This window comes from Varanus komodoensis, unplaced genomic scaffold (genome assembly GCF_004798865.1).
Source record: "Varanus komodoensis strain SLA01 unplaced genomic scaffold, ASM479886v1 scaffold27, whole genome shotgun sequence".
Taxonomy (NCBI): domain Eukaryota; kingdom Metazoa; phylum Chordata; class Lepidosauria; order Squamata; family Varanidae; genus Varanus; species Varanus komodoensis.
The window spans coordinates 10,195,735-10,222,565 of NW_025335701.1; the positions used below are offsets into that span (position 1 = coordinate 10,195,735).

The 26,831-nt window shown below is 54.9% G+C and overlaps 2 protein-coding genes across 2 annotated transcripts; one reads left to right on the plus strand and one right to left on the minus strand.

Annotated features, from left to right (window-relative positions):
• Window positions 1–7,831: 7,831 nt before the first annotated feature.
• Window positions 7,832–12,057, minus strand: TMEM170A (transmembrane protein 170A). The gene is made up of 3 exons (XM_044434075.1): window positions 10,464–12,057; window positions 9,664–9,834; window positions 7,832–8,682 (listed from the first exon to the last, which is right to left on the minus strand). Exons 1-3 carry the CDS (start codon window positions 10,600–10,602, stop codon window positions 8,552–8,554), a joined length of 441 nt encoding a protein of 146 aa, XP_044290010.1. The 5' UTR covers window positions 10,603–12,057; the 3' UTR covers window positions 7,832–8,551.
• CFDP1 (craniofacial development protein 1) lies at window positions 11,973–25,194 on the plus strand. The gene is made up of 7 exons (XM_044434074.1): window positions 11,973–12,094; window positions 12,690–12,798; window positions 13,245–13,467; window positions 13,945–14,051; window positions 16,705–16,806; window positions 24,172–24,330; window positions 24,494–25,194. The coding sequence occupies exons 1-7, from the start codon at window positions 12,040–12,042 to the stop codon at window positions 24,582–24,584; spliced, it is 846 nt and encodes a 281-aa protein (XP_044290009.1). The 5' UTR covers window positions 11,973–12,039; the 3' UTR covers window positions 24,585–25,194.
• The last annotated feature ends 1,637 nt before the right edge of the window (window positions 25,195–26,831 follow it).

Genomic DNA, 26,831 nt, shown 5'->3' on the forward strand with positions numbered 1-26,831 from the left:
AACCTATCTGCTAGGGACCTGCCTCCAAGAGGGAGCTGCGCATCTGTGGTGCTTTATGCCGAAGTGTTTCCTCACACATCCCTTTTCCTGAAATCGAATTCCTGTGTGTGTTTCTTGCCACACATGATTTTTGTCCATTTGCTTCTCGCTGGAAACTGACTCTTCTTGCTTTCCAAGCCCTGCCAAACCTTGCAAGTGAAAATGGTTGTCTGCACTTCTTGAAGCAAAAATGTATTTGCACGAGGGAAAGATGCTTACTTTGGAGAAGCATCTCTCTTAATCTTGGAAGAATGTATTGCATGCCATTCCTTTTCATGTGGAAAATTCCTTTCAGTACAAAGTGAAGCATGATGGACAGGAAGCGTGAGAGCAGGGGTGCCTAACCTCAAGGCCGTGGGCCGAATCCAGGGCTCCGGGGTTTCTAGAAGGACCCCACCCCCTCTTCCTGCACCGCACAGTCACTGGGCAGCTTCCAGCTTTCCCCGCATAAGCCATGAAATGCCTTCTCTGAAGCTAAGCCAGTGCCTGGAAGGGCTCCAGGTCACCCGGAGCTGTTCTCGGGAGCGTTTTGGCCCTGCCCTTCCTCACTGCCGCCAGCTTCCCGCCGTAAGTTTCCCAAGATTGCCATCTCAGTCGCTTTCACAAAGGCAGACCTGTGACTGTGCTGCAGCATCGGCATCGATGGGAGTCCAATGCCCACTGGCCACCGAGGCTGTGTCTGCGCTTCAACACTTCCTTGGTTACTGCAGGAGACATCGCTTCAGGGCTGTCCATTGGTGATTTCATGGTAACCTGGAAGTATGCTGCTGCCTGGCAACCAAGTCGGATGTTTCGGTCCTTAGAGGCTCGACCATTTCCTAGATGTTTTGGTCCGTAGAGGCTGGAGCATTTCCAGTTGTGGACAGCCAGATAGTCTGTTTCTCTCGGCACTTCCAAAAGGCTAGTGCTCCTCCCTCCCCCCCAGGCCCCGGAGAAAAAGGCTCTGGGGCTCTTGGCTTATGTTTCCCCTGGAAAAGACGGTGATTAAACTGTTTTGAAGGGCATTAAAATAGTGGACAATTTCATATTATATGTAACTCACCCATTTGCTTGGCTTCAAAATGTTCCCAATGTGTGTCATGTTTTCACCCACTTTGTCATCTTGGCACCGTTCCTTGTTCTGTGCATTAGATACAGAATATGTCCGTGAAGCAGTTGTGATTGGGTCCAGGTTTCTTTCTAAACCGGTTACTTCTTCATCCAGCGGCCTCTTTGCGACGGGTGCCTTCTGATTTTCAGAGAAAACGTTTGGACAGCTTGGAACCAAGAAACAACTGACTGGAACACTGTGGTGTGACCCACTGCGATAGCATTCTGTTCTTGGAAATCAAGTTCATCTTCAGAATGACTGAGATTATTCTTTTTGGCCACTTCATATGCTGTGCGAAATGTCTTAACTGCAACGTCCTCCTCAGAAGAGGTGGATTTCATACATAGCTTTTCCAGTGGTTCCTTCGGAGCTTTTTCCACTAGCTTAACAGCAGCCTTATTCGCACACTTTCCTTACAGTCATTTTCCCCCTTAAAGACAACTGTTGTTTTCCTGTTTTGCCATAGGCAGAAAGTTCACAGTTTGCCCACTTTTTAGATATCTCCATCCTTGTTTTCTTCTCACCACCAAACAGTCCAACATTTTGACACTGAATGCAAAGAAATTTCTCATTTTTTTGCAAAGGACTGGTCATGGTAGGAAATGTTTGTGTTCTAATGCCCAACAGCTGAGGCAGTTTGTATAGACACATCTCTCTTCAGGAAGAGGTTGCCAGTTGGATTTGATTTCATTCCACTCTTTCAGCCTCTTCATGTAATTTCTGTTTTTTCAGCACAGGAGATGAGAAATAATTCAGGATTTGTCATTGCCATGACAGCTGGAGCATGTGAGACAAAACAGATTCTGATGGAAAGATGCCTGAACTTTGTCACTCTTCCAGGTCTTCTTTGAGAGACCAGGGCCCTGGCCAACTCATGAGGACTAATTAAATCCAGACTTTCAGGCAAAGTTGGAGACCAGGACAGTCTAATAATATCTCCTAAAAAATAAAAAGGTGCTGGACCTTCTGTTCTGGCAAGTGATGAACAGGAGAACACATTCTAGCAAGTTCCACCAGGAAAAAATGGCCTTCCAATGGACTGATGGCAGCTCTCGGATGGCACCCATTCAAGCTGTATGAGTCATGTGCTTTAGGAGGAGCATGTAATCCAGCTACTTGAAAATCTCAGTGTCTTTTTTAAAAGCAAGTTTCTAGCTCTCTTGATTCTAAAAGTAAACTTGAAGGTGCCTGCTGATAGCATGTCAGAACTCAGAGGAGTGAATAATAGAGTGATTGGGACATTGAGAAATCATGCAAACATTCACTGCTATTGCAGATCCCAGAATCTGATTTTTCCTGGGCTGGTTTGTTGTATTGGCAGGTCAGGATCCAGACGGCCTTGAAGACTGGTGGCTGCCATCCGCACAGATGCAAATCCTTTTCTTATTCCAGGGACTGAAAATGCTGTCTTCTGATCATTCCAACCTTGAGATGGTACAGCTCAGTATGTCTGCATCACTGTTTTATTATTGAGAGAAAAAAATGACACACCGCCTGCTCACTGTGGGCTCCACTGCTGTGTTTGTGTTGTACCAACACACCCACCAGTATCCCTCTCTGGCAATTCTCTGCCTTTTTGTCTGGCTTCCTGATCTATTAGAAATGCCCCCGTGGCTCCATCGAGCACTCATTCATTAAGTGCTCTTGCGATTTGTTACCGGTGCTCCAGGAGGAGTTCTGTCCCCATTGGCTCAGTTTTTCAGGGACAAGCTTCCTCCTCTAAGTTCAAGCAATCTTGACGGTGTCAAGATCTCTAGTTTCACCTTTGCCAGCCTGGAGTCCTCTGCATGACAACACTCAGCATCCTCCAGCCAGTGTGGTCCAACATGTCTAGCTCAATATTGATGGGCTCTGACTGGTAGCAGCTCCTGAGGACTTTCTAGTAAGATTCTTGCCTAACCTTACCTGGAGAAGTAGGGGCTTGAACCAGAGACCTTCTGTGTGCCAAGCAGGTGCCCTACCCCTGAGCCATGGCTATTCAGTGAAAGTCACCCCAGATGCGGCGTGCCCTTCCTAGACAAAAGGGGTCGAACACTTCCCTGAGACTGTTGGGAGGCCTTAATACAACCTGCCTTCAGCATGCTTTCTTTGAAATAATTATTTCTTCTTTCGCTTCTTGTCTCTTCCATGCCAAAGCAAAATTTGCCCTCATATTCTTTTATGAGTTCCCCAATCACCTGCTCCCCAGCCAAATTTCCTACCCCAAATCTCTCCCCATTAGAGATGCTGCTCTTGGGTCATTTCCAGCTCCAAACGTTGCTTCTGACCCTTCAGGCAGGGGCAGACAGGCAAGTTTCACCCACTTCAGCTCCTCTGTGAGCTGCCCCATGCCCCAGAGCAATGGTTTGCCCAGCTGCCCAATTCAGCAGTGGCAAAAAGGGTATTTGAAGTGGGGAATGAGGCTATGTGGGAATGCAAGAGTGAATCTGAGCTGGCGCAGAAATGAAATGTTGTCCTCGCAGTGCTCTGAAGCATATGGGCAGGTTGGTTTTCCGTCTCGTCGCTGCAGCCAAACTGGGCCTTGCGGAGCTCCTCCAAAGCCAGTGGGCTGCACTCCCCCGACTCTTCCTTCCCTTTTTCCGTCCACGGAAGCAGCAGCGCCAAGCTCCAGGGCCTTGACTAGCGTTGGCACAGAGGTGCTTGCCAAGCACCCGCAGTCCAGCCAAGACCCCCACTGGAGACCGGCCTGGAGACCTTGCAGGAGCTGTCCGTGGTGCTGAGCTAGGCTAGGGGTGGGCTTCGGAGTGAGAAATCCCATGCGCCCTTCGCAGGCACCAAGGCAGCCACCACGCAAACCATGCTTAGCAGGGGGCAGGCTCCGCTGCTGATGGAAAGTGCAGCCGCCGAGCCCCAGAGCTGGGGGTCCAGGGAGCTCTGTGTCTGATCCGTGACGCGGGGCCAATGCGTGTGGCTACCAGAGCTTTCCGGCCCACTCTTTCTAGGTGGCGTCCGTTCTTCCCAGGCAAGGAAGAGGCCAGTGCGTGAAGACGCCATATAAAAAGGCGGCCCTTTGGGGGGCCCCCTCCCCACTCCTTGCAGTGACTGTGGCATTGCTTCCACATCAGAGCCGTTTACCTGCAAAGGGATTGGGCTGCTGCTGCAAAGGCCTATTGCCTATTTTGTGGCCAAGATCCTTTCCCCAGTCCAGTACCCGCCAGATGCGTTGGGCTTCAGTTCCCAGTGGCTCCCAGCCAGAAGTCTTCCCACACACCTGGAGGGTGTCAGACTAGGGAAAGCTGTTTCCTAATGTTGCGTGCGAGAGTCCCCCCCTGCAGCTTGCACCATGCTTTTCCTCAATGGGCACTTTGCCTTTCGCATATTAACACTTTTATTCAGTTGTTACCGTTTTGGTAAAAATCCTATTAAGAGCCCACACACGTATTTAAAATAATAGTAAAACTAGTTTTAAAAGGCAGAAGATGCAATAATCACGCTGTTCTTGAGTGGGGAGTGTCAGGTGCCAACTGTGCAAACTTGACTGTAGACTCCTTGGGGCAGGGACTTCTAGGCCATTTTGTTGTATATTACATATGCTTCAGCACCTCTGATACTCGGTGTATTTGGCAGCAGGTGAAATCTTCCCCATCTCATATTCCCAAAGCAGCTCACTTCTGTCCTCATGGTAGATCTTTAAAAACACGCCCCCCCCCTCCAAAAAATGTTTTCGCCCAACAGAGGCAAAGGCGCCTGGGGAAGAAAGCAGGGACGGGATCAGGAAAGCAGCCAAGAGGGGCATGGCCCCATCCATTCCCCCTCCACTGTGGGGTCCCCCGGCATCTGTGCAGTGGAATTCCACTCCAAAGGCTTAAGGAAATTAAGAGCTTTAAGCTCAACTAAGGTGGCATTTTTGGCCTGGCTCTTCTTGCGTCAAGGCCCACCCACCAGTCCTGGAACGCCACTGAGACTTGTCTGAAATAAAATCCAGGAGGAGGTCTGAGAGAGGTTCCGCGCCGTGCATGAGCGGGATTGGCAGTATCACGCAGGATCAGGCCTCTTCCCCCGTTCCTTTGTGGTGAAGCAAATGCTTCCTATCAGCGCTGACTTCCAGCGTGATCTCTGCGAGGACTCCCCGAGAACGCTGAACCCTCCCAACAAGCTGGCCCCCGTCTTCTGGACTAGCAAGGCAGCCAAGACTGGATTCTCCGGCCACAGAAGACACAGCCCTCCTCATTTGCAACGATCGGCGGGGATTTTATTAGTGAAAATACCAGTGCTAGGACCAGCAGCGTTTGTAGAAAAATAAACTGATGAGCAGCGGTCCTGTTGCATACAAAGATTTGTTCAAATTCGCCACAGCAGACGCTGGAATACAAAGGGGAAGAAACCGCCTGGAAGCAAGCATTCCATCTCACGCAGGAAACTGGGCTGGTTTGCACTTTTTGGGTGGTCCCTGCCAACAAGGGCTTTGTTCAACGGCACCCACACACTCTGGCGCTCCATTCTGATTCAAAAGGAGGTGCCGAGAGTCCCCAGGGCAGTACCTGGAGTCTCCCATTTTCCCCCCAAATTATTTAATGTCTCCTCTTTTACACAGACCAAGATGGATTTGTGCGAAATGTTTACAACATCCTAGCAATTACACAAAAGGTTAAAAAGGCAGGTTCAATTTTTGGGTAAGTATCCATTCAAAGGTGGTGTCTATTTGCAAATATTTCAAGGTCATCAATCTGTTACGGAAGGTGAGCATCACTCTACCAATGTAGTCACTGCCAGTCCTCTTCCTGTCACACGTGCACAAAACATTCATTTACACTGATTATTTGTTAATTTCCACGAAACAGGTAAATAATTTTAAAGAGTATGTATGTCAGTGAATATTAAAGACCGTTCGGTAGGACATGGATTGATAACCTCCTTCCAAAATGATGCCACTGCTGGACATTGCCAAAACATGTTTCAAAACCATCTTTGCTATTTTCCACTGCTCACACTCCCTTATCAAAGGGAGACCCTCCCTTATCAAAGAGACACTGCTGTGCCCGACATGCACAAAGCAAACTCTTGCTGAGTAAGACCAAGCCCAAGGCCTGCAGGTGCAACAGGGGAGCACAAAGCAGCGAGCTGCTCGCATGCCTTGTTGTCGGTGCCCAGATCACTTTTGCACTTTCCCCCAGGCCAGAGATGCCAACCCACCAGGTACTCCTGAAGACTCCCCTGCATGTCACCACGGCCCTGTTTCTCCACCACGGTGGGCTTAGAAATTAGTTGTTCTACCGACAAGCTTCCTGGCCTGGCCCCCTTCTCTCTGTGGGTGATTTGTGGCACTCCTAGTGTTTAGATCCACAGCTCTCGGCAGCCCAGCGTGGCCCAGCCAACGGTGTGGGACCCTGGGAGATGGGGCCCCAAGCCACTCACCTGCCTTCAGCTGATGGGGGGATGCTCTTTATGTCCACTAAGGCCAGGTGTGAAGCCACCAGGAAAAAACTAGCAAATTCCAACCTTGGGAAGTGGGGGAGGAGGAGTTGTCAAAATCAAAGGACAGAAGGGCAGAGAAAAGAGCAGAATACTACAGAAACATTTGGGGTGGGGAGGAAGGGAAAATTCCAAGTGTTGCGCCAACTGGAAGCCCTGGAAAGCCGCAGCTAAGCAGCTGGCCATGCATCCTGGCCCACCCATCCTGACGGCTGGACAAAAGCTTCTCAGCTATTTATCCACTGCCGTGTGTGAACCCAAGGAATCTCCATGCCCAGGTTTAGACAGGGAGGGATATTTTGAAACAAACAATTCTGCTTTTTGTGTTCAGAGAGTGGAATCTAGCACTGACCAAGGGGGCTGTATCTTCCCTGCCCTACAGCCCCCAAAATCTACTCCCAAGGGGTACCCCAAACCTCCAGAGATTCTGAAGACATGAGATGGGGTGAGTGGGTGGGGCAGGGAAGCTGAACCAACTCCCAGTTCTATCCATGAGAGCAATGTGGGCAAGAGAGAGTCAGTCCCCTGAAGTCCTTGTGCCCTACAGTTTCCAGAACACATCTGAATGGGCTCTCATGCCTTCCCTGGCAGGCTGGAAAGCTCCAAGAAAGTTCTGGGGACAGCACAGGACTTCTGAGAAAGCAGCTCAGGAATCTGCACATGAGGACAATGGCGGAGTGATGTGGGCTGTGAGACTGGTCCCCGGGGGGGGGGGGGGCAATTTGCCCAGGCACTTGTGGGACCCCAAGAGTGATCCAAGCCCTTCACAGGGAGCGCCATCTACAGAGCAAACAGTGTCCCTGGCCACACGCAACGAGGCATCCGGGCCGAATACATGAATGACGAGAAGAATTAACTCAACAGATTGTCACAGCACCTCTCCCGCAAGACAAGTGCTTGGGATATTTCACAGGGAAACCGCACGATTAAACAACAACGAACCGTCATTTTCCCCAGTGCTCAGGAACTAATTTTTGTAGCATTTGTTGGCCTTGACCAACCACGACTTCACTCGCAGATAAAGGGCACACCGAGGAACGGCCAGCGTCTGTGGAAATGCACTTCACATCCATCCCAGTCAGGTATATGAGGTAGCAATGGAAAATGTGTCTTTTTGCGCAGGCTCTGCTGTCATCCAAACACAGCACTGAGAAGAATCCAGGGTGCTTCTTGCCAGAAGGAAGAGTCTAACATGAACTGTTTTCCAGCTTTCACATTCTGCCATACGGAAAGGGTTTGGTTCATTAAAGTGCATCTCTCTCTGTCTCTCTCTCTCTCTCTCTCTCTCTCTCTCTCTCTCTCTCTCTCTCTCTCTCTCTCTCTCTCAGAAATAAAAATTAACAGAGAAATTTCTTCGGCAGAATCATCCTAGAATAAAATCTATGCAGGATATTTCAGGGAATGTAAAACAACCTCTGTATCACACTTGTCCACTCAGTTCAAACTACCCCACCCTCAACCAATCTAAAAAAAGGAATACCCAGATTGGCACTTAAGGTTACTAAAAACTTGCAAAATCTTGAGACAGGCCTGGCTTCAGTTTCAGTCCCAAAGGCCTGGATGCTTGTTCAACAGCCAAGGTGGATGTGAATGTTTCTAGGCCAAGCGGCGGTGCTGCAGAAGGACTTAACCCTTTCCCTTCCTGCTTATCCCCCTCCCCTATTCTTTGCCCGTAAGAAATTCCATCCAGGAACTTTGCGTGGTGTGCAGCTAGAAACCACTCAGGAATGGGGTAGCCCAGCCTTCCTCTAACCAGGTACCTGACAGCATTGGACTACAACTCCCAGTATCCCCATTGCTGGGTTGGGGGAATACTGAGCCAGAAGGATATGGTTGTGCAAGGGCAGCTTTCCCGGGAGTCGCCGGCTTTTTCTTCGCCCACTCTGGGCACTTCCAGCAGCTAGAGGAAACTTGGAGATCAGCTTCGGCCGGCAGGGAAGCGCTCTGGAGCGGGCCTCAGTGGAGGGGCCCAAGGAACGCTCCAGGTGGGCTTCCAAATCGGAGGCAAAGCTAAAGGGTGGCCAACACCCGCAAGAAGGAAATGACCACCACGCAGAAGCTCTGTCCCACGCCCAACGTCAGGGCTTCGAAGGGGATCATCTCCTTCCCAGCAGCTCTGTACACTCCAGCAATGGCAGCACCTGTAGAGGTGGGAGGGGAAAAGGGGGACCTTCACACACAGGTTGCTCACCTGCCACCATTTCTCTGTTCTCAACAGACAACGTATGAGCACAAAGCTGAAGCCCCACTTTGATTAACTCTTCCGGTGACTGAGCTCAGCGGCCAAACGCAACATCCACAAACTGGGCAAAATGGATGCTTGCACTTTAGCGTGTTTGCTTTTACATTTCTTAAAACTCTGCTTTTGCTCCAAGGAGCTCAGGACAGCGTAAATGGTCCCCACCCCCTTTTTATCCTCACAACAATCCAGAGAGGTAGGATAGGATGGTGGGGACGAGGCAGGCCTAAGGTCACTCAGTGAATTTCATGACCACGGGATGTATCGACTTTCAGCCTACAACCGCGATCCCATCCACGTCAAAGGATTTATTCCAAGATGAACCAACACTGGACAGAAAACAGGGTGGAGGGAGGAGCTGAACTTGTGCCATTCTGGGCTGGAAATCTCACAATTACACCACGTGGGCAAGGAGGCGTCCCAAAAGGGGAAGTGGGAAGCCAGGCGCGATGTCACAATGCAGTTAGTTTCAACCAACTGTAGCCAGTGAGGCCCTCGCTGAGCCCTGCGCTCCGTGGGAAAATGAGGACTGTGCGAAGGGGTGGTGGAGGGGCCATATGCGAGGCACAGCGCGCCCATGACCGGCAGCCCCTGCTTTTCTGGAGATCTGGGGAGTGGTGATGAGCGCGCAGTGGCCCCGGGGGGGGGTGTGTTTGGAGCACACAGGCCGTCCCTGAGAGTCGGATCGAGGATCCGCCCTTTGCCCGGCTCTTCTCCACAGGAAGGGCTCCCTTCCACAGGCGAGGGGCAGAGTGGGGATCCCCCACGCATCCCTTGCTCTCCCACAGAGCCCACTGCCTTGGCCATGCCTGGGCACGTGAGGAAGATGGCCCAGAGGCACCCCAGCTCGCGGCTGAGCGGCCGTGCCAAGCAGCCAACCTACTTGTGAGGATGCCGGCGGTGATCGGCCCCACGACGCCCATCAGCAAGATGCTCACCGACATGAACCTGCCGTACTTGTGCTGCCGGAGGGTGAAGAGAGCCAGCAATCCAGCAGGGATGTGGAAGAAGAGCGAGGAGACCACTGCCCACAGGAAGACGCCATACCACATCTCTGTCAGATGAGAGCGAGGAGGAAGCTGCCTGTCAGAGCCCAGTGTCGCTTCCACTAACTGGCCCTGGTGGCTGCCGCCGCCCCCCAGCCCGACTGCCTGCAAAGAGCCACTTTCCTCGCTACAAACAAGGAAGAGTGTTAGGGGATTTCAAAGATCAGCAATACAATTCGCATCGAAGAAAAATCTCCACCACTTTCCGTCCTTCCTCAGAGATGATGATGGTGGTGGTGGTGGTGATTACAGTGCTCCAGTCATCATTTCCTGTTTTCTTTTTACAACAAAAGCATCCATGACAGGTTAAGCCACGCTTTAGAAACAATCCCCGCAACAGTGAAAGCAAAAGTAGGTGCATCAGAAAAAAAGGAGCAGTTGCACGCGCTTTCTCCGGGAAAAATAAAATCGGGTCAGGCTGAAAAGGCTTCTGGCAATGGGAAGGGGGGGGGGGGGGCGTTCATGCATCTGGCCGCTTCAGCCAGCATTCCCCAAGCTGCTGCCCCCTCCCCTCCCCTCCCCTCCCCTCCAGGTGTGCTTGCCCACAGCTCCCGGCGGCCTGTCTCCCGACAAGTGGGACCTGAGCGCAGGTGATTCGAGCATGTGCAGAGTGCGGACTCACCGCGCGGCGGCCTACCTGGGAAGTGGCACAGCGCGGTGGGGCAGGCGGCTCCGGTGACGTTGCCCGACCGCGGCACCAGGCGCAGGCTCAGGATCTGCTGCAGGAGCCCGCCCGCCTCCGGCGGAGCAGCGCCGCCGCCGCCGCCTTCCGCCATTCCACCGCCATCAACGCCGCCGCCATAGAGCAGGAGCGGGCCAGAGCGGCCCCGACTCGGCTGGGGCCGCTCTAGCCTCTCGCGTCTCTATGCTGCAGCCCTTCCCTTCGTTCGTGAAGACCCACGTGCGCAGACTAGTTACGTCCAGCGCCGCGTAGGTTTGAGATAGTTTGTGCAATTTAAAAACAACAGCCGGCCAACGTGACGCATTCGGCTTTTCCCCAGCAGAGGGGCGGCCGCCTGGAAGTCTTGCTGCAAAAGCCCGTTGTTGCCCTCGGAATTTGCGGGACCGTCAGCCTACGCCTGGGCACGAGCCCCTCTGAATGCTATGCAGGGCACTTACTTCCAAGTAGGCACGCCTAGGGTCGCACGGTTAAGCACTGGCACCTGGTGCTCCCCCTTCCCTGGGGATCCTTTTTGATCGGCCCTCCCCACTTCGTGCCCGCCTCCCGCTGTCTTGGAGCATAGCACACATTAACCAAGCAAGCGGGTGGGCGCAGGCTGGTGGGAACTCTGTGGAGCTGTACATGGGATGGAATGTAGTCCAAACCATCTGGAGGAAGAGGCCAGATTGGGAAGGCTTCAGGTGCTTCGCTGTATGATGCACTGTAAACCAGCCACTAAAAAATGTTGCTGTTTTGAAATATTTCGCGTCGGTAAGCACTCGGAATATAACGGAGGTGTGGCGTCTCTAATTCTTATCTCTATGGGTGGTGGCTCAAGCCAGGCTCCACAGGAAGAGAAGGCGGAGTTGGGCCAGGGCAGGAAACGTCGTAGCCCATCGCGAGATTCGGACCGTCCTGGTGCGGACGCAGCCTGGCCATGCCCTTCACGGGCTGCAGCTCCCGTAATGCCTCGCCCCGCCTTCTCCCTAACGGGTGTCATAGAGATACGAAGCTTTAGGGAAGGTCACTTCCGGTATCCAATCGACCGCTACCCCATGCGGGGCAAGAGGAGCGTGACTCCTCACCGCCACGTCTCTAGGGCGCTCGGCCCCGTCTCTTCGCGCCGGTCGCCCCACGCGTTCCACGAGAAATCGCCACAGTTGCCGTGGAGCCCGGGACTCCCCTCGCTGGTAGCCCGCTACGTGCACAGGGCAGAGGCGGGCAGATCTTCTCGCCTGCAACTCCCAAGGTTTCTCCGCGGAGGCCGGCGGCGCCTCCCGCATTCGCGGGGCTCCTCCCTCCTTGCAGCTTTTCCCTGGAGCTTCGCGGCGGCTCCCCGCGGCGCGAAGCCACATCCCCGCGGGCGCTCCGTCCAAGCTCGGAATAAAAGCCGCGAGAGATGAGCACGCGTTCCCAGCGAGTTCGCGCTTTCCCACCGTCCTCCGTGGTTCAGCAGCGAGGCACTCTAGCCGCGGAGGCCGGATGTTCTCTGTGGCTGGGGAAGCACTTCCTGCCGCGGTAGGGGCGCCGCCGCCGCCGCGCGTGAAGCGCCATGTCGGACTCTGAGGAATATTCGTCGGGGGAGGACGAGGATTACCTGCCCTCAGGTGGGTGCCTGGCCGGCCCTCCCTTGCCACCTCCGGGCGGGCGGCGGGCCGCGGGGCGGGGCGAGAGAGGCGCCGGCCTGGCCTGATCGGGCCGAGGCTCCTGCTGCCGAGCGGGGCTACATCCGGGCCACGCCCCGGCGCGTCACGTGACAGCAGCCGGCCCTGTCCGTTGCGCGTCCCGCGGGCGCGCCGTTGCCGAAGCGCGGGGACTGCGGTCGACCTGCTCCCCCGCGCGGGGCGGGGCGGGGCCAGCGGCTTGAAGGGCTCGCTTTCTGCTTGCAGGGAGCTGCCCCTGCAGCCTCAGCGGAGGCGGTGCACTTTCCTGCCTGCGGGGAGAGCGTGGCGCGCCCGCTTTTGACTGGGAGACAGTCCGCATTAGGGCTGGTCTGTTCCTCCGATCTACTCTTAGAGGATGCAGTAGCGTGGGATGCCAGCGTTGGCGTGCGCGGATGTGAAATGCGAGCGACGGAGGCGGAGTGGAGCCGAATCCTTGCCCCGTGGCGATAGGCTTTCCACCCCCGTGCCCCGCACAATACGCTCTTCTGGTCTCGGGGTTCCACGGGTGCTTTTGGTAACCAGAGCTCTGTTGGTGCAGGTGAGGACTACAGCGAAGACGATGTGAGCGAATTAGTAAAAGAGGACGAGGCGGAGGAGGAGGAGAACCCGGCAAGATGCAAGAAGAATGCCAAGGGCCTCACGTGTCGGTAGGCAATAGCTTCAATTTACGCAAGTGAAGGTAACCGAGCAGATAAGTAATCTCCAAAATATGCATATTGGGATGGCCTAGGCAGTGTCAAAATGCTTGTCTTTGGGCAGAAAATCGTGTCGATGGGGAGCAGAATTGTGATGCATGAGAAGCAGAGAGCTTCCTAAATCATCTGCTTTGCAATGGCATCCGTTTGCTTCTGGTTCCGGTTGAGATACTGACCGCTAATGCGATTAAGGAATGTCAGCACGGCCCATTGCGTCTTTGTTTTGATGAGCTATTGATAAGACTGTTAATTCCCTTCCTTATAAAGCTTTCTGCCTCTTTAGGATTAACACTGCAGTTGCTGGGGATTAGAGGGTGTTACTTAACAGTGTAGCAGAGGCAGCGATGGTAACTTATTTACTGAGGCACGTGTGTGGTTTGTGGTGGCTTCATCCTTAGGAACAGGAGCAAGAAAGGCGGCCTCTTAGCAAAAGATGGAAGAAAGCCCCCGCAGGATGATGACAGCGAAGACAGTGATTCAGGAGAAAGTCATAACACGCCTCTAAAAGAAAATGAGAGAAGGGAAAAAGAGGAAGCACTGTGGGCCAGCTTTCTTAGCGATGTGGGCCAGAAACCAAAAGCAGCTGCTACAGCTGAAGCATCCTGCACACAGGAAGGCAAGGTAAGTGAACATGCGTAATCCAGAGACCGCTGTTTGGAAACTGCGCACAAGGATATACCTGATCATTGATGTCTGTCCAAACTAACATCTTGATTTGCCTCTGCAAGTTGGTTGGGCCTTACTTGATTGTAAAGCTTCTTGGGGTAGTGGAGCTGGCGCAAAGGTCTCCCTTTGTGGGCATTTGCTGGTGATATTTTTTGAGCTACTTGGCTTGTGGGCAAGGTAGCAAGTTGGCTGATTTTCCTTTCTGCTGGGAGGGGAGCCCCTCAGCCTTGGATGTTGATATTTCTGGAGATTGCAAGTAGGTAGGCATGCCTAGAGTCGCACTGGCACCTGGATAAAAAGGGCTGTGAGGTGGGGGTTGAAGCAAGCATTTTAAGGCTATTTGACTCTTTCCAGTGAACCTGGAAAGGAATTGCAAAGAGCATCAGTGTGAGTGGGGGCTGGATCTTTGATTTCTCATCATGTTTTGATTAGCCAGCTGAAGAGGAGAACTCTTGCAAGCCTCAGGAAGCAAGAACAGAACCCGGGCAGAGCAAAGTTGCCATCACCCAGGTGTTTGACTTTGCTGGAGAAGAGGTGAGGTGAGTGTGGCTTGTTGCATCGAGAGTGATGAGGACCTGCAGGCAGCGGCTTGTTACCCTTTGGGGGAATCGCAAGTTCTGTTATATGTGCCCCTAAAACTGTGTTTGAAAAATATTTTACTTGATGCTAATTTCATTAAGCTGTTAAACCCTTACTTCTATCCTGATATTAGGAAATGACTTAAAAATAGCTTTGCTTGTGTTTGGTTTTGCTTTAGAATTCCTGCTGCTTTATTTGGGTTAACCTAACCCCCTCCACATTCTCACCAAAGTGGCCCAAACCAACTGGATCTGGGAAGAATCTTTGATGATTTTTCCTTCCCATCAGAACAGATCCAGGAGTGTTGTTCCAGTCACGGAGAGCAGTTCATGTAGGTTGGGCCCCAGCACTGAGGCAAATTCAGAGAGCAGAGTTATCACACCAACTGTTCTTTTTGCTTAAGATGTGGCTTCACCCATCCCAAAATGTCAGACCCTCACCCTTTCTTCAAGGCAGAGCCTTTCCTGCCTTGCTACACTAAAGGGCCCACGTAAGGGGAGTCCTGCCAGCTCAAACCAAGGGCTCATTTAACTCTGCATTCTTCCTTCCAGAGCTGAGAGCGGGACTTAAAGCTTCTCCCCAGCGTCTCTCCCCAGCGTCTAGCCTTCTGCAGCTTGAGAGCAGAGTGGTGGCTGCAGGACGGGGAGGGGCTCAGTGGCGACAGGTCTCGGCTGTTCTCAGAACAGCTAAAGCACATGGGCCCTGGATGGTGGGGAACACCTGGGGGTGGAGAGCTCGACCTGCAGCAAGGAGCCGGTTCAGCGGAGCGCGTGGTCGGATGCTTGGTGTTCTTGCAGCAGACTTATTTCCAAGGCTGGGCACCTACCTTGCCGCCGAGACTTTACTGTGCTCAGCTTATTTTTTTTTATTTTGTTCACTTAAAACGTTTTTTATCCCATTTTTATCCAAAGCAGATTTCAAGGTGGCTTGCAAATGGCTTTCCTGGAGGAAAGACTAGAGAGCATTCAGAGCTCTTGGAAGCAAGCCATGGGGTGCGTGAAAGCGCTGAGGTGGTTCACTGTAACGAGGAGGTCATGGGGCAACAGTGTGTTGACGCTTTTCAGATATTTGGGAAGAGAAAGAATCATTGTTCACCAGGTCCACTGAGAATATTACAGGAAATCCCAAGATTAAAAAAAAACAGGAAGATGGTTTTGGGCTGAGTATTAACCAGAACTTCCCCAAAAAAAGCGTCAGTTGCAGGATGTAATAACCTTTGCAGTTGGATGTTGTGGGCAGTTTTCTGGGAAAAGCAAAGGTGGTATCAGTTAAGAGATATAAACAGTAGATGTTAAATTTAAATGTTGTAAATGGGAGGAGGGAATGGATTAAAAATGAGATAGGCGAAGTAATTGCAAATAGGTAGTTTATACTGCATTTTTAGTTAATGCTATGTTTATTAGCTTGTGAACCACCTTATATGAAAAGATGGTTGAATAAACCTTTAAAGTCACTTGTATCAGCTGTAATAGCTAAGAGTGAAGCATGAATGTTTGGAGGTGTGTCCAGTCTCTTGAATGCTGGAGACAAGCAGGAACAGACAGTGAAACTATGTCTTGCTTGTGAACTACCCAGAAACGACTGGCTGGGCACTTTGAAGAAGGGGGGGGGTGGCCCTTTTGGCTGATTGGCAAGGCTGTTCTGAGGTTTCCAGGCCCGCTCAGTGGCTGCCCCTTCTCTAGCTCAAGAGGAATGCGGAAACCTTGGTGTTTCTTCAGAGCAAAGACACGTGCAGGCCCTTTTCAGGTTCTCACGATACTTCCGAGAGGCTCATAATTGTATCACAGCAGAGCTGTGGGTGGCCAGGAACTGTTTCCCTGGAAAGTGGGTGTCTAGATAGAAGTTCAAGAGGCACGGCACACGCTTGGTTCTGTTGCTGGCATTTTCGGTGAAGAAGGGTCCCAAGGTCCAGAGAGTGGAAGGCGTCTGCCTGCGACCTTGGAGAGCATTTGCCTGCTTTATTTATCTGACACTTTTGTATGCCATCACAATATCCACATGGCTTTCTGGATGGTTTACATAACAAAACCATAACAAAGCATAAAAGCTGAATAAATGAAACAAAGCATCAATACCAATAAACCATAAAATGATACAATATCCCCATCACAGCAGGTCACCAGGTGGCAGTGTACATTGGACTGGATAGATCTTAAGAGATCGCAAAATGCCAGCCAGAATTTTTTAAAAATTAAAACAGTCAGCAATTAAAATGCTCCGCAAATATAAATATGGGAATCTTGGGGGAGCTGGTTCCATAAATGGGGTGCAGAACTGTGGCAGGAGACGATACTGAATTAGAGGAATAACCTAGGTCAGGGCAAGGGTGCTTTGTACATACTTTTCAGGGCAGATCTGGTGCCCGTTTCCTCCAGGAGGATGGCATCATGAGGGCACAGCAGCCATGATGGGCGCCAGGCAGCGTGGACTCCTCGGTGATCCAGCGGTCCTTGCTGGTCGACTGTAGGATTACAGAAGGTCCCCGCACAGCGCCTTGGCAGGAGCTTTGTCTGTTCTTCCCAGCCCGTTTGCGTTCATTGCAAATCTCCGAAGCTCATCGCAGTGGCGACATTTCAGGTTTTCAGCCTTTTTGCTATTTTCTCCTCGGGGCAGAGTCACGAAGGAGGTGGATGCTGCATCCAAAGAAGCACAGCTCTTTCTGAAGCAGCAGGAGCAGAAGCCGGCGGATCCCGCGTCTCACCCTACAGTTTCTGGGTAAGTGCGCGGCTTTCGGGTCACACAGCACCCAGGAATCTGTGGAGGTCGGAGCTTTGCTGAGGAAGGGCCATTCTTCCACCTCTGGAACCAGTGGAGATCTCAGGGCCTTATTCTTGGGTCCCCAAGATTATACTCCTAAGTGGACCATTGTCCTCCTTGCGATATGACAGACGGTGGACCTTCTTCAGCCTTCAGGGAAGTGGGTGGGGCTAAGAGTGTGGGGTGGAGGCCAGGGGGAGCTGTAGGGACAAGCGTGGGAAAGAGCGCGGCTCCAAGAGAGCCGGCACAGGGGCAAGCCCCGATGCAGCAGCTCTCTCAGTGGGCCTGGCAAAAGTCTGCCTCTGTCCTGTGCCCCGCCTGTAAAGGTGAACTGCCTTTCCGGATGTTTCCGTTGGACCGCTGAGCAGCGATGGAGAAGCGGGGTGTAGCCGGGGGCTCCCCATCCCTGGCGTGGGAGGCAGTGGGGGGCAGACAGCCTCTGCAGCGGGAGGGGATTCCACACCCAGGACAGATGTCGGTTCGTTCACTCACTCGTCTCCCCAGGAGAGAGAGTGAGGGACCTGCAGACCTGCCCCCAGTCTCATTAGGGTGGACCTGGGCCCTGAAGGACCTCTTCTGTTGCTCGCCTCTGTCCTCCTCCTCCTCATCCCACCACGTTTGGAAGCTGTACTTGTGCAGAATTGTGGCTGCTGCCGTGAAACTCTCGGAAGCTGGATCACACGCTTTCCTCATAACTTAGGCAGGTTGGGGCCACCGCAGGAAGTGTTCCCAAGGCTGGATAAAGCGCTCGAGCAGTAAACACGTAAGTGGGGCGAAAGCCCTCGACAAGGAAGCACAGTGGTAGAGGGCAGCCCCACAAAACTGCATCCACCGTGCCCAGCATCCGCATCTGTAGTTACAGCCTCATCCGACCTCGCTCCCTCCCAATGTTTTAAAGGACGGGGCCCAGCATTCCTCACCCTCAGCCCTGCTGTTTGGGGCTCATCTGCATTGAAGTCCCAAACATCTGGAGGGCCCCAGGTTGGGGAAGCCTGCTTTATTAAGCCCCATCAAGATGTCACAAAAGAGCGAACGAGCTTTCAAGTCTTCATTAAGCAGGATGTTAAGCAAGAAGGGGGTGGGAGAAGAAAGAAGGGCACAAGCTGTTGCAGTTTCTCACACCTAGACTGACTTGGTTGATCGCTGGGGAACATCAGTTTGCTGGCCCAGCTTGCTTTCTCCCTCTCTTGGCTCAAGCTACTTGGCAGAACTGCCACGGGCTCAGCAGCTGAAAGCTTGCACTCTGGTTTACCGTCGCACCGCTGGGGGGCTGCCTGAGAACCGCTCCTCTGCCTCGGCAGTCTTGCTTGGAGCTCCCTGGCTTCCTTCCCTCCCGTGGCCAGCCAGGCTTCCCTCTGGCCTGCCGCAGCCATGGGGGGAGAGGAAGCTCCAGGGTGTCCTCCCATGACAGGTCCTCCCGCAAGCACAGCGGGGTCTGAGAGCGTGTGGCGGCAAGCCTCCTTTCCAGACGGATCCACTGGCAGGATCCACTCTAGAGCGACACCCGTTTGCGCTGCTCTTTCTGCCTTCGGCACCGAGGGATCCTCGGCCGCTGGTCGGCGGCATGTGGGGCAGGCCCCTCCGTCACCCCACTGCTTTTTTGGCAGCACCCACGTGGTGGGACTGGGATTTCTTTCATACACGCGTATCCCACCTTTCAGTTGGCACGTTTGCAAAGAGGTGGTGTGGCTGAAGCAGAACACTCAAACACTACGAATACTAAAACCGGGGGCAGCTTTAGAGACTATGCTACAAAACTGGAAGCATGCCCTTTGCCTCCCTGCAAATGGTGTTCCCGGAGGACAGAACGGGAAGCCCCGTCGGGTTCCTGGCTCTTTCCATTACGTGACGTGTTCCTTCTGGCCTGTGGGAAGGGAGCCGCTTGCAAGAAGTGCAGGCCTTTTGCTGCAGGCTGCTGAGATGGAAGTGCCATGAACCCCCCACGGAGCATACACCTCCCCGTGTCTGTCTAGGGCACACCACACAATCTGTTGTCGGCAGCCAAGCGGTAAGAGAGATCTGCGTCCGTTCAGTTTTGCTTGAGGTCACGACTTAAGGACTGAAACCAGCATTCCTCAGATCGGCTCCCCCCACCGCAACGTGAAAGAAACGGATCGAGAAGTCTCTGAGGCCCAGGACCAGCCTTCCACAGGATGGACCTGGAAGAGGCCTCTGCGGCTGTGAGGAGGGGAAGCGGGTGGGCCAAGCCCTGCCGGTGGCTGGCAGACGGCTTCCTCCTGCAGGACTCCTTCGAGCCGACCCGCTTTGGAGCCATCTGCTGTCGTGCTTTGACTGTAATTTAAGGACGAAGACGTGGCCCCCGGCTGCGGGGCGGAAGAGTCCTCGGCAGACGTGTGGCGGAAGCACCAGGCGTGCATGACGAACAGGCTCTTCTGGTGCTCGCGGCCAGCAGAGGGTGCTGGGCTGCTCAGCCGTACGGCCGGCGAAAGCGCTCGCCATCCAGGCGGTGTCAGCTCGCCTGCAGATTGCGTGATCGGACCGCCTGCTTCCCGCAGCGCGCCGAGCCCTCCGTCGGGTGACGCGGTCGGTTTCGGCCCCCCTGTGCAGAGGCCTGCTGCTCATTGCCTGCGCGAGGAGAAATGCTCGGGACGGTCTGGGGGGGCATGTGTGGAGGCCGCCCGGCCCCCAACACCAACCTGCCTGTTCGCCTGGGGGTGGTGAAGAGACCCTCCCATGCCTGGGGCCAACACTGCTGAGACCCCCCTGTTTGTATGGAGCATGTGGCACCTTCCATTGCAGGGGGAATATTGCTCGGCTGCGCAGGCTGAGGGCCAGCTCTGGAAGCCGTTTCCAATGGTGTAAGAAGAGGCTGCTGAGCTTTGTAGGAGCGGGGCCTCTTCTGTTCGAGAGCTCCTCCACTCCTGGGGATTGAGGCCTTTCTGCCCTGCGGGACTGTGCCTGGACTCCTTGCGAGGCACAGGCCAGGTGCGGCCCTCCGTGGGCTTGAGCGGCTGTGTCCTGGCAGCGAGGAGGAGGGACTGCCCAGGGAGCATCTGTCCTTCATTAAGCCGCTGTGTGCTTTGTGGAGACCGGGAGCACAGTCGCCAAGCGCCGATCCTGCAAGAACCAGCCAAAGGGGAGCTTGGAGCAGCTCTTGGAAGCATAACTGCAGGCGCTTTCCCCGAAAGCCACAGCGGCCCGCTCGGCAGAGCACTGCATGGGATCGGTCAGGAATTTCTTCGAGTTTGGCCCGAGGATGCGTGCAGAGCAGTCTGTCTTTAACTGGGAAACGGCTGTTGATGCTCCGGGGACTGGGATTCCGTAACCTGCAGGCCGCTCTGCTCTGCTCGCTGGACCAGCACGTGTCCTGCTCAAGCTGCCCCATCTTTAAAGCAAAACAGATGGCCATTTGTTAAACTGCTCCAGCAGTGAAGGTCTTAAGCAGCAGGTGGGAGAAGATGCCGGCAACTTCTTGGAAGGAGTCTCTTCACTGTCCTCAATCCGTGAGAAATAGGTTGGGTGTCACCCGGACCCCTTCGCTAGCTGCGGCGTACCTCCCGTCCGGCTGTGTGTTCTGGTCCGGACCCTCTTCTGGGTGGCTTGATAAAACGGAGGCATCCGCACTTTCGGTTTCTAGTGAAAGCGACAGATTTCTCTCCCTGGTGGTGGTGCCTCTTGATCCTGCAAGGGGACCCCCGGGCAGTGTGGGGCAGGGCCCACCAGAAGGAGAAGCCGCGGGCTTCCCAGTGTCCTTCCGTGGTGTGCATCCCCTAAAATTTGCCAGACCGGCTGTGGTGATGGTGTCCCCTGCCCTGTGGCAAGTCACTCAGAGCATCACCCCTCTGTTGTGGAAGTGGCGTGCAGGGAGTCGCTTCTGGGAGTGGACAGAGGAAAGGGAGTGCCGCGAAGCTGAACGGCGCCCGGCGTCGGAGCACAGCTGCAGTGATGGAATGGCCCCAGGGAGAGCGTCTTGCTTTGGGGGGCCCTTTCTTCAGACACCTCTGGGCGCTCGCTTGGCCGCTTCAGGAGCTGGCATTTGCACTGCTGAGGGCAGAGTGCAGGGGTGCTGTGCGTGCCTGGGGTGGGCCCCAGGAGCCCTCAGCAGGCTGGATGACTGTCCCATGCGTGGCTGCCCATGGGGAGCCCTCTGGGCTGGGGGCAACCGCTCGACTCCCCCAAGGAGAACCTGAGGGCCCTCTCTGCGTAGTGGGAGACACAGCCGCCCCGGTGTTCCCCATTCACTGGGTTCAGTTCATTCATCCGCTCTGCTGTTAAGGCAATTGTTGCCCAGACCGGCTGGCATCGGTTAAAAAAAAAAGGCAGGTCTTCCCAAGAGGCCGGTGTCTGAGGGAGCTGAGTTTCCCAAGGTCACAACAAGACAACGGTGAGGGCGAGGCAGCGGTTTGAAAAGACTTCAGGCCAGGCCGACCTTTCCCCACTGCCCTTTCTTGCTTGAGTAACCACCGGGAGGGCTTTGGCCAACGGAAAGGAGCTGCCTTCTGCAGGCCCGGGGGCCAAACGCTCTTTCGGGCGGTTAGGGGGAGGCAGGGGGCGGGGTCTCCTCAAGGTTCTTGTCCTCTGGCTGATGAGAGAAGCTGGCACGGGCTTCCCTTCCATTCTCCGGGGGACATGCAGGGCCACCAGAGCCTTTGGCCCCATCCACGGCCTTCCTCGGGCACTGCTCCTCCTGCCGCATCCAGCCAGCGCTTCACCTGCCGCAGTCGTACTGCACGGTCGCCATCCTGGCGCCACAGCATCCGCACGCGCTGTGACAGCTTCCTGGAAAGAGCTGGACGAGCCCAGCCCCCGGGTGGCACGGGGCTGCTTCCCACTCACGTGCTTGGGCATGGATCCCAGGGGACAAGATGCACGCAGAGGCACGGGAATGGTGAGCACGCGCACACACGTGTGCCTGGCGACCCAGCCTCTTCCCAAGGCTTGTGCCAACGGGGCCCAGTCTTTTCCTTGGGACCCAGCGCTGCAACATCGCACTGGTCGCCCGGAGAGGTCAGATCGTCGGACTGGATTTGAGGAGAGCCAGGCCGGAATCCACATCCAGCTGCAGCCTTGGGGCAGTTGTTCGTTCTTTTGCCTGACAAGGACCACTGGATTGTTTGACGATAAAACTGCAAGTGGGAGAAACACGCATGTCCAGCTGTGCGTTGGGAAGAACCGTGGGCTGAAAATGGGCTGGAACACTCACCCTTCCGCTCACCTGCGACAGACGCAACTCTGGGCTGCCTTTCAGCAGGCACTGGGTCTGCACTGAACCTCCATCACAGCAGGGCTGGAAAATATTTTACCGGGGTGACTCACTGTCTCCCAGGAAAATGTCCTGGGGTGTCCGCTGGCCCTGGCTTCCCCCCACCTGCCTTAGAGTGCGAGTCATTTCCGCTTTGGCGTCTCCATTGGCAGAAAGGCAGTTATCCCAGGAATGCAGATAAACGGCCATCTCGACGCACCGCTGGTAGTTGGGACAAGCCTGCAGCCACAGTTCCGGGGCTTTGGCGATTGACCAGCTGTGCCCCGGGACTGGGAGGGCATCGCTCTCGCCATTCGAGGGCTGGAACGTCCCACTGAGCCAGTGGCCGTGCGCGGCGGCCGTCCTCCCAGACGAGCTGCACTGCAAGGCAGCCGGGGTTAGAAGAACGGGCAGCGGCCAGTGTGGTGGGGCTCGGCTTTGGTGGCGAAGGCAGAGGAGTGAGCCTTACAATCAGGCCTCTCCAGTGCTGAAATGCTCTCTGTTTTTTAAAAAGGCTGTCAGGGAGCCAGTGCATAGACCTGGGAAGCTGAGGAAGACCCTTGGGAGCCCCCCCCCCAGAGAGTGGGCTTCCTTGGGCAGCGGGCTGGCTGCTGAATGTGGGGCTACGTGGGCCTTTGCCCGGAGCAGCGTGGCTCTGCGCCTCGAGGGCAGTCTCCTTGCGAGCAGGAGAGCCCAAAGTGGTACTTCTCAAAATGTGCAGGCGGCTTTGGGCATTATCCTGCGTGCACATACACGGCAGCTGTTAATCAGAGTGAGGAGTGGGGGGGGGGGTTACTGGCATTTTCTGGCTGGAGAGTTGGCTGAGTGGGCTTGCCATTCGTTTCGTGCTGGCGCAAGAAATTCCCCCCCCCCGTTGGTTAAAATGGGGGCCACAGATACCATGAGTGACTGCACCAAAGAAGTTAATGCTTTATGTTCAAGAGGAGTGCCTTGCTCTCTGGGAGAGCACCAAGCTCATCCCCCGCTCCCCGGTTTGGGGGATGCTGACCATTTGGAGTCAGCCAGGGAGCAGCTGCTGTTGTCCGGCCTGGCCCTCAACAAATGGTGCCCAGTTCTGTCGCATCTTTGTTTAATGGTCCCATTTATATCCCACATTCTCCTTCCAGGAGCTCAAAGCAACATGCAGAATTTCTTTGCATGTTGTGCTCTTAACAGCCCCGCTAGACTGGCCCCAAGCCACCTGGCGAGGCTCAGTCCCACAGTCTCGCCCGGGCTTCTCCCTCAGACAGACAGTGCCACCTTCGCCCCTCGGCAGCCAAGGCACATACGATGTCCCACGCTGTTGGCGTGGCCTGTTTCAGTTGTTGGACTAATTGACCAAAGGGGGCGTAGTCCTGTGGCAGAACACAGTCCCTGGGAATACGCACGGGCATGAAGGAATGTAATAAATGCCGTATTCTTTGTGGGGGGGGGGGCAGTGGGCCTGCACATCCAAGGGGCAAGAGGCCGGGATGGGGAAGAAGCTTCTCCCGCCCCGCCGCCCTCCTGCTGGCAGGGCCGCTGCTTCCAGCGTGCCTTGGTGAGCGTGTGGGCCCTTGGTGTTGAAGCAGACCTGGATCCCATGGGGCTGGGCTCGAAGCGCCCAGCATGTAGCTGCGTTGTCCAGGTGCATCCTGTCCTGAGGAAAAGCGGGAGGCGCTGTGCCTGCAGCCCCCTCCCTCTGCTCCATAACGTTTGCTTTTCCTGCTCGTCTTTGCCGTGCTTCACAGGGTTCAGAACGCTTGGCATGCGTTCTCCCAGCAAGCCTTGTCCGGTGCGCTGGGGCTTCCCTCTTCAGGAGGGTGCTGAAGCGGGTGGGAGGATGGGGTTGCCTAGGAGGATGTGACCCAGGGACCTCCTCGTTTGCCTCTCCGTCTCTCTGCTGGACTCCTGCATTGTCCAGCCTCACGCCCCGCAGGCTGCAGCTCCAGCAGAGCCAGTGTACGGCTGTGGGCGATGGGAGTTGTGGCTCAACAAGGCAAGGGGGCATGAGGTTCAGGAAGGGAGGTGACTGGGGAGAGAAGCACTTTGTGAACGGCCGACTCCGAGGACGAGCTGTTTCCCAAGCGGCTCGAATTTGGTCAGGACCTCGTCTCATTTTCTGCTCTACCTCTTGCCAGGGTGAAGCGGCCGAGTGGCATGAACCACCTGCTGGGCAAAATCACGGCCAAAAAGCAGAAGCTGAGCACGCTGGAGAAATCCAAGCTTGACTGGGAGAGCTTCAAAGAAGAGGAGGGCATCAGCGATGAGCTGGCCATCCATAACAGAGGGAAAGACGGGTACGGGCCCCCTCTCTGCAGCCAGCCCCCCAGCTCGGGGGCCTCTGGAGGGCCTGGGCTGATCCAGCTCAGGAAAGGGGGCTGCGCCTGGCCGTATTTCCGCTGCCAGCGCTCACGTGCTCCTCGCGGTGCCTGGCGCTGACCGCCTCTCTCCTTCCTGCAGGTACCTCGAGAGGCAGGCGTTCCTAGAGCGAGTCGATCACCGGCAGTTTGAGCGTGAGCGGGACATCCGTTTGAGCACCATGAAGCCCTGAGGTGGCAGTGGGGGCGGCAGGGCCCGATCCCCACAGTGCCTCCCACCCGGCCAACCCCAGAAGACTCCACGACCCACACGGGTTTCCTTTTCCACCGCAATTGTGCGTAGGGAACTGAGGTCACCGTGGCAGACGACTGGCCCGCTGACGGGGCTGCCATGCGGGGCTTGTCCGTAGCCGCTTGCCAGGGCTGGGGCTGCAGTGGCCATGTTCCCGGTCTTCGGGCTCCTGGTAGTTAGGACGGGCAAGGCAGACCCCTTGCTCGGAGGGAGCCCCTTGCCTGCTCGCGCCCGCCAGTGGGAGCTGGTTCCACGGGGCCAGCCCTGGGATGGCGGCAGTCGGAGGCGTGCGCAGCTGCTTCATGCCGCGTGAGGACTCCTTCCCAAGGGAAGGCCCCGTGCGGCCCTGCGTCGCACCAACGTCACACCCGTGGCGAGCCACCCCGGAGTTCCCACGCCAGATCTTTGCAAAGCTTCACCCCAGGATTTTGAGAGCACCACCTCCCCACATCGTTCGCGCCATGCTCCGCAGGAACCTCGGCGTGCCGGTGGCGGCGGTGTGTCTGAGGAAGGCCAGCCTTCCCTTGAATAAAGAGCTCTGCCTGTCCTGACGGGTGTGTCGTTCTTCAGGTGCCGAAGGGTGGGCTGGAAGCATCTCGCTCCGAGGTGCCAGCTCCTCCGAAGGGTCCTCCACTTTGCCTGTGGGGGTCGGAGCTGCAGCTGGGGTGTAGGAGGGTCCCTTGGGGTTCCTGCTCTTTCGAGGTCATACCCGTAGGAGGCTTGCCCATGGCTGTGTGTGCCAAGGCACAGCCGTTCAGGGTAGCCAGAAATTTCAGTGGAGGTCAGAATTTGAGGCAGCCCAGCCCCGTCACCTTTGGCTTAGAAAGGGGAGATTTCCTCTAGGTGAAAAGGAGGCTTAGTAGGGAAGCCCAGAGGGGCCAATCTTCCCAGGTAACGTGGGGGTTCCCGAAGACAGCGTGCATGCGTACTGCAGGCCATGAGCCTTGCCCAGCCGGTAGGGTCTTGCTGCTCTCTCGGCTCAAATCCCGGAGAGACCCCCTGGGGGCCTCCTCCCCTTGGGGTGCAAGCCTGTGTACATTTATCAGGAAAAATCACGCCACATCTTCCGACGCCTCAGGTTGCACCTTTAGGCATTCAGTGTTGGTTCACCCTCCCAGCTCTGGCTCAGTATCTGAGCTGACGTTTCTTTTATCAGTGCTTTATTTAAAGATTGCTGTGTTGTTCGTTTTAATGCTCTCTGACGCTGCCTCCTGAGCACACTTGGGGAGAAGCATCTGGGGAAAAGTATAAATAGACGCGCACAACTCTTCCCCGTCCTCCCCCGCTGCCCCGCTCTGAGCCAGCCCAGCTTGGCTTGCAGAAGCGCCATCCCGGCCAGCTCAGAGCGTTTTGCATTCCGCTGCAGCCGCCACGTTGTCGCTGGCTTGTGTGCTCGCACTTGTGCTTTTGCAGCGGCTTGGCAGCATCCTCCAAGAGGTGGGGGTGCCTGCCCTGGGCTGTGAGGCCGCGTCGAGCCGTGCGTGGGGAGACCGGGTTCGGGGGCAGTGGAGAAGGAGAATCTGGCCGCTTCTAGTATGCAATCCCAACCAAAGCCAAAGAAATTTCCACATTCTGGTTCAGCTTTGGCTTTTATCCAGCATGTTTGAGCCAAAATGATGTCAGCTTAATTCATTCCTGTCCAAAATTCAGTGGGGGTTCTACCCCACACAATGTTTGTTTCTGTTGGTTTTTATTGGCTAGTTACCTGTTTTTTCTTAGAAACAGAAATAGGTATAAATACCTCACACCAGTAAATGCCACGCCTGTACATGAGTGAGTGTGTTCAAGAAAGGTCTTGATTTTGTCCGGGGCTGGGGATTCCATTTTTATTTGCTTTCTCTAATGCAAAAAGCAAACCTTCCTGCATGTGATAAAATGCCAAGTGGTAAACCAGACCCTCCCGATACTTCATGGCATGCAGGGCGCTTTCCCAAAGGCCCTGAACCTGCCTGCAGTTCAAATCGATGCCCTCTAGGATCTGTTTACACCTCTTCTGCAAAGACTGCTCTCTCAACAACGGAGAAAGGAGGACATGTTGAGTGTGCCTATACTCAGAGGTCACATACAGGACTGGTTGAAGAAGAATGAGGAATCGGACCTCTTGAAGCTGGAGACAAAGGCAAGCGAAATATCCATGGTGGAGTTCGTTCTGCAGTGTCCAGTACCGCAGCAAATGCCGTTTTTGCAT

Bases quoted from the DNA above. Each gene is read 5' to 3' on its own strand.
- CFDP1 (XM_044434074.1), top strand. From the start codon at position 12,040: ATGTCGGACTCTGAGGAATATTCGTCGGGGGAGGACGAGGATTACCTG. The intron at 13,468-13,944 runs GTAAGTGAACAT...TGTTTTGATTAG, and splicing joins CCTGCACACAGGAAGGCAAG to CCAGCTGAAGAGGAGAACTC. The intron at 16,807-24,171 runs GTAAGTGCGCGG...ACCTCTTGCCAG, and splicing joins TCTCACCCTACAGTTTCTGG to GGTGAAGCGGCCGAGTGGCA.
- TMEM170A (XM_044434075.1), bottom strand. From the start codon at position 10,602: ATGGCGGAAGGCGGCGGCGGCGGCGCTGCTCCGCCGGAGGCGGGCGGG. The intron at 9,835-10,463 runs GTAGGCCGCCGC...CTCATCTGACAG, and splicing joins CGCGCTGTGCCACTTCCCAG to AGATGTGGTATGGCGTCTTC. The intron at 8,683-9,663 runs GTAGGTTGGCTG...CCACCTCTACAG, and splicing joins CACCGCCGGCATCCTCACAA to GTGCTGCCATTGCTGGAGTG.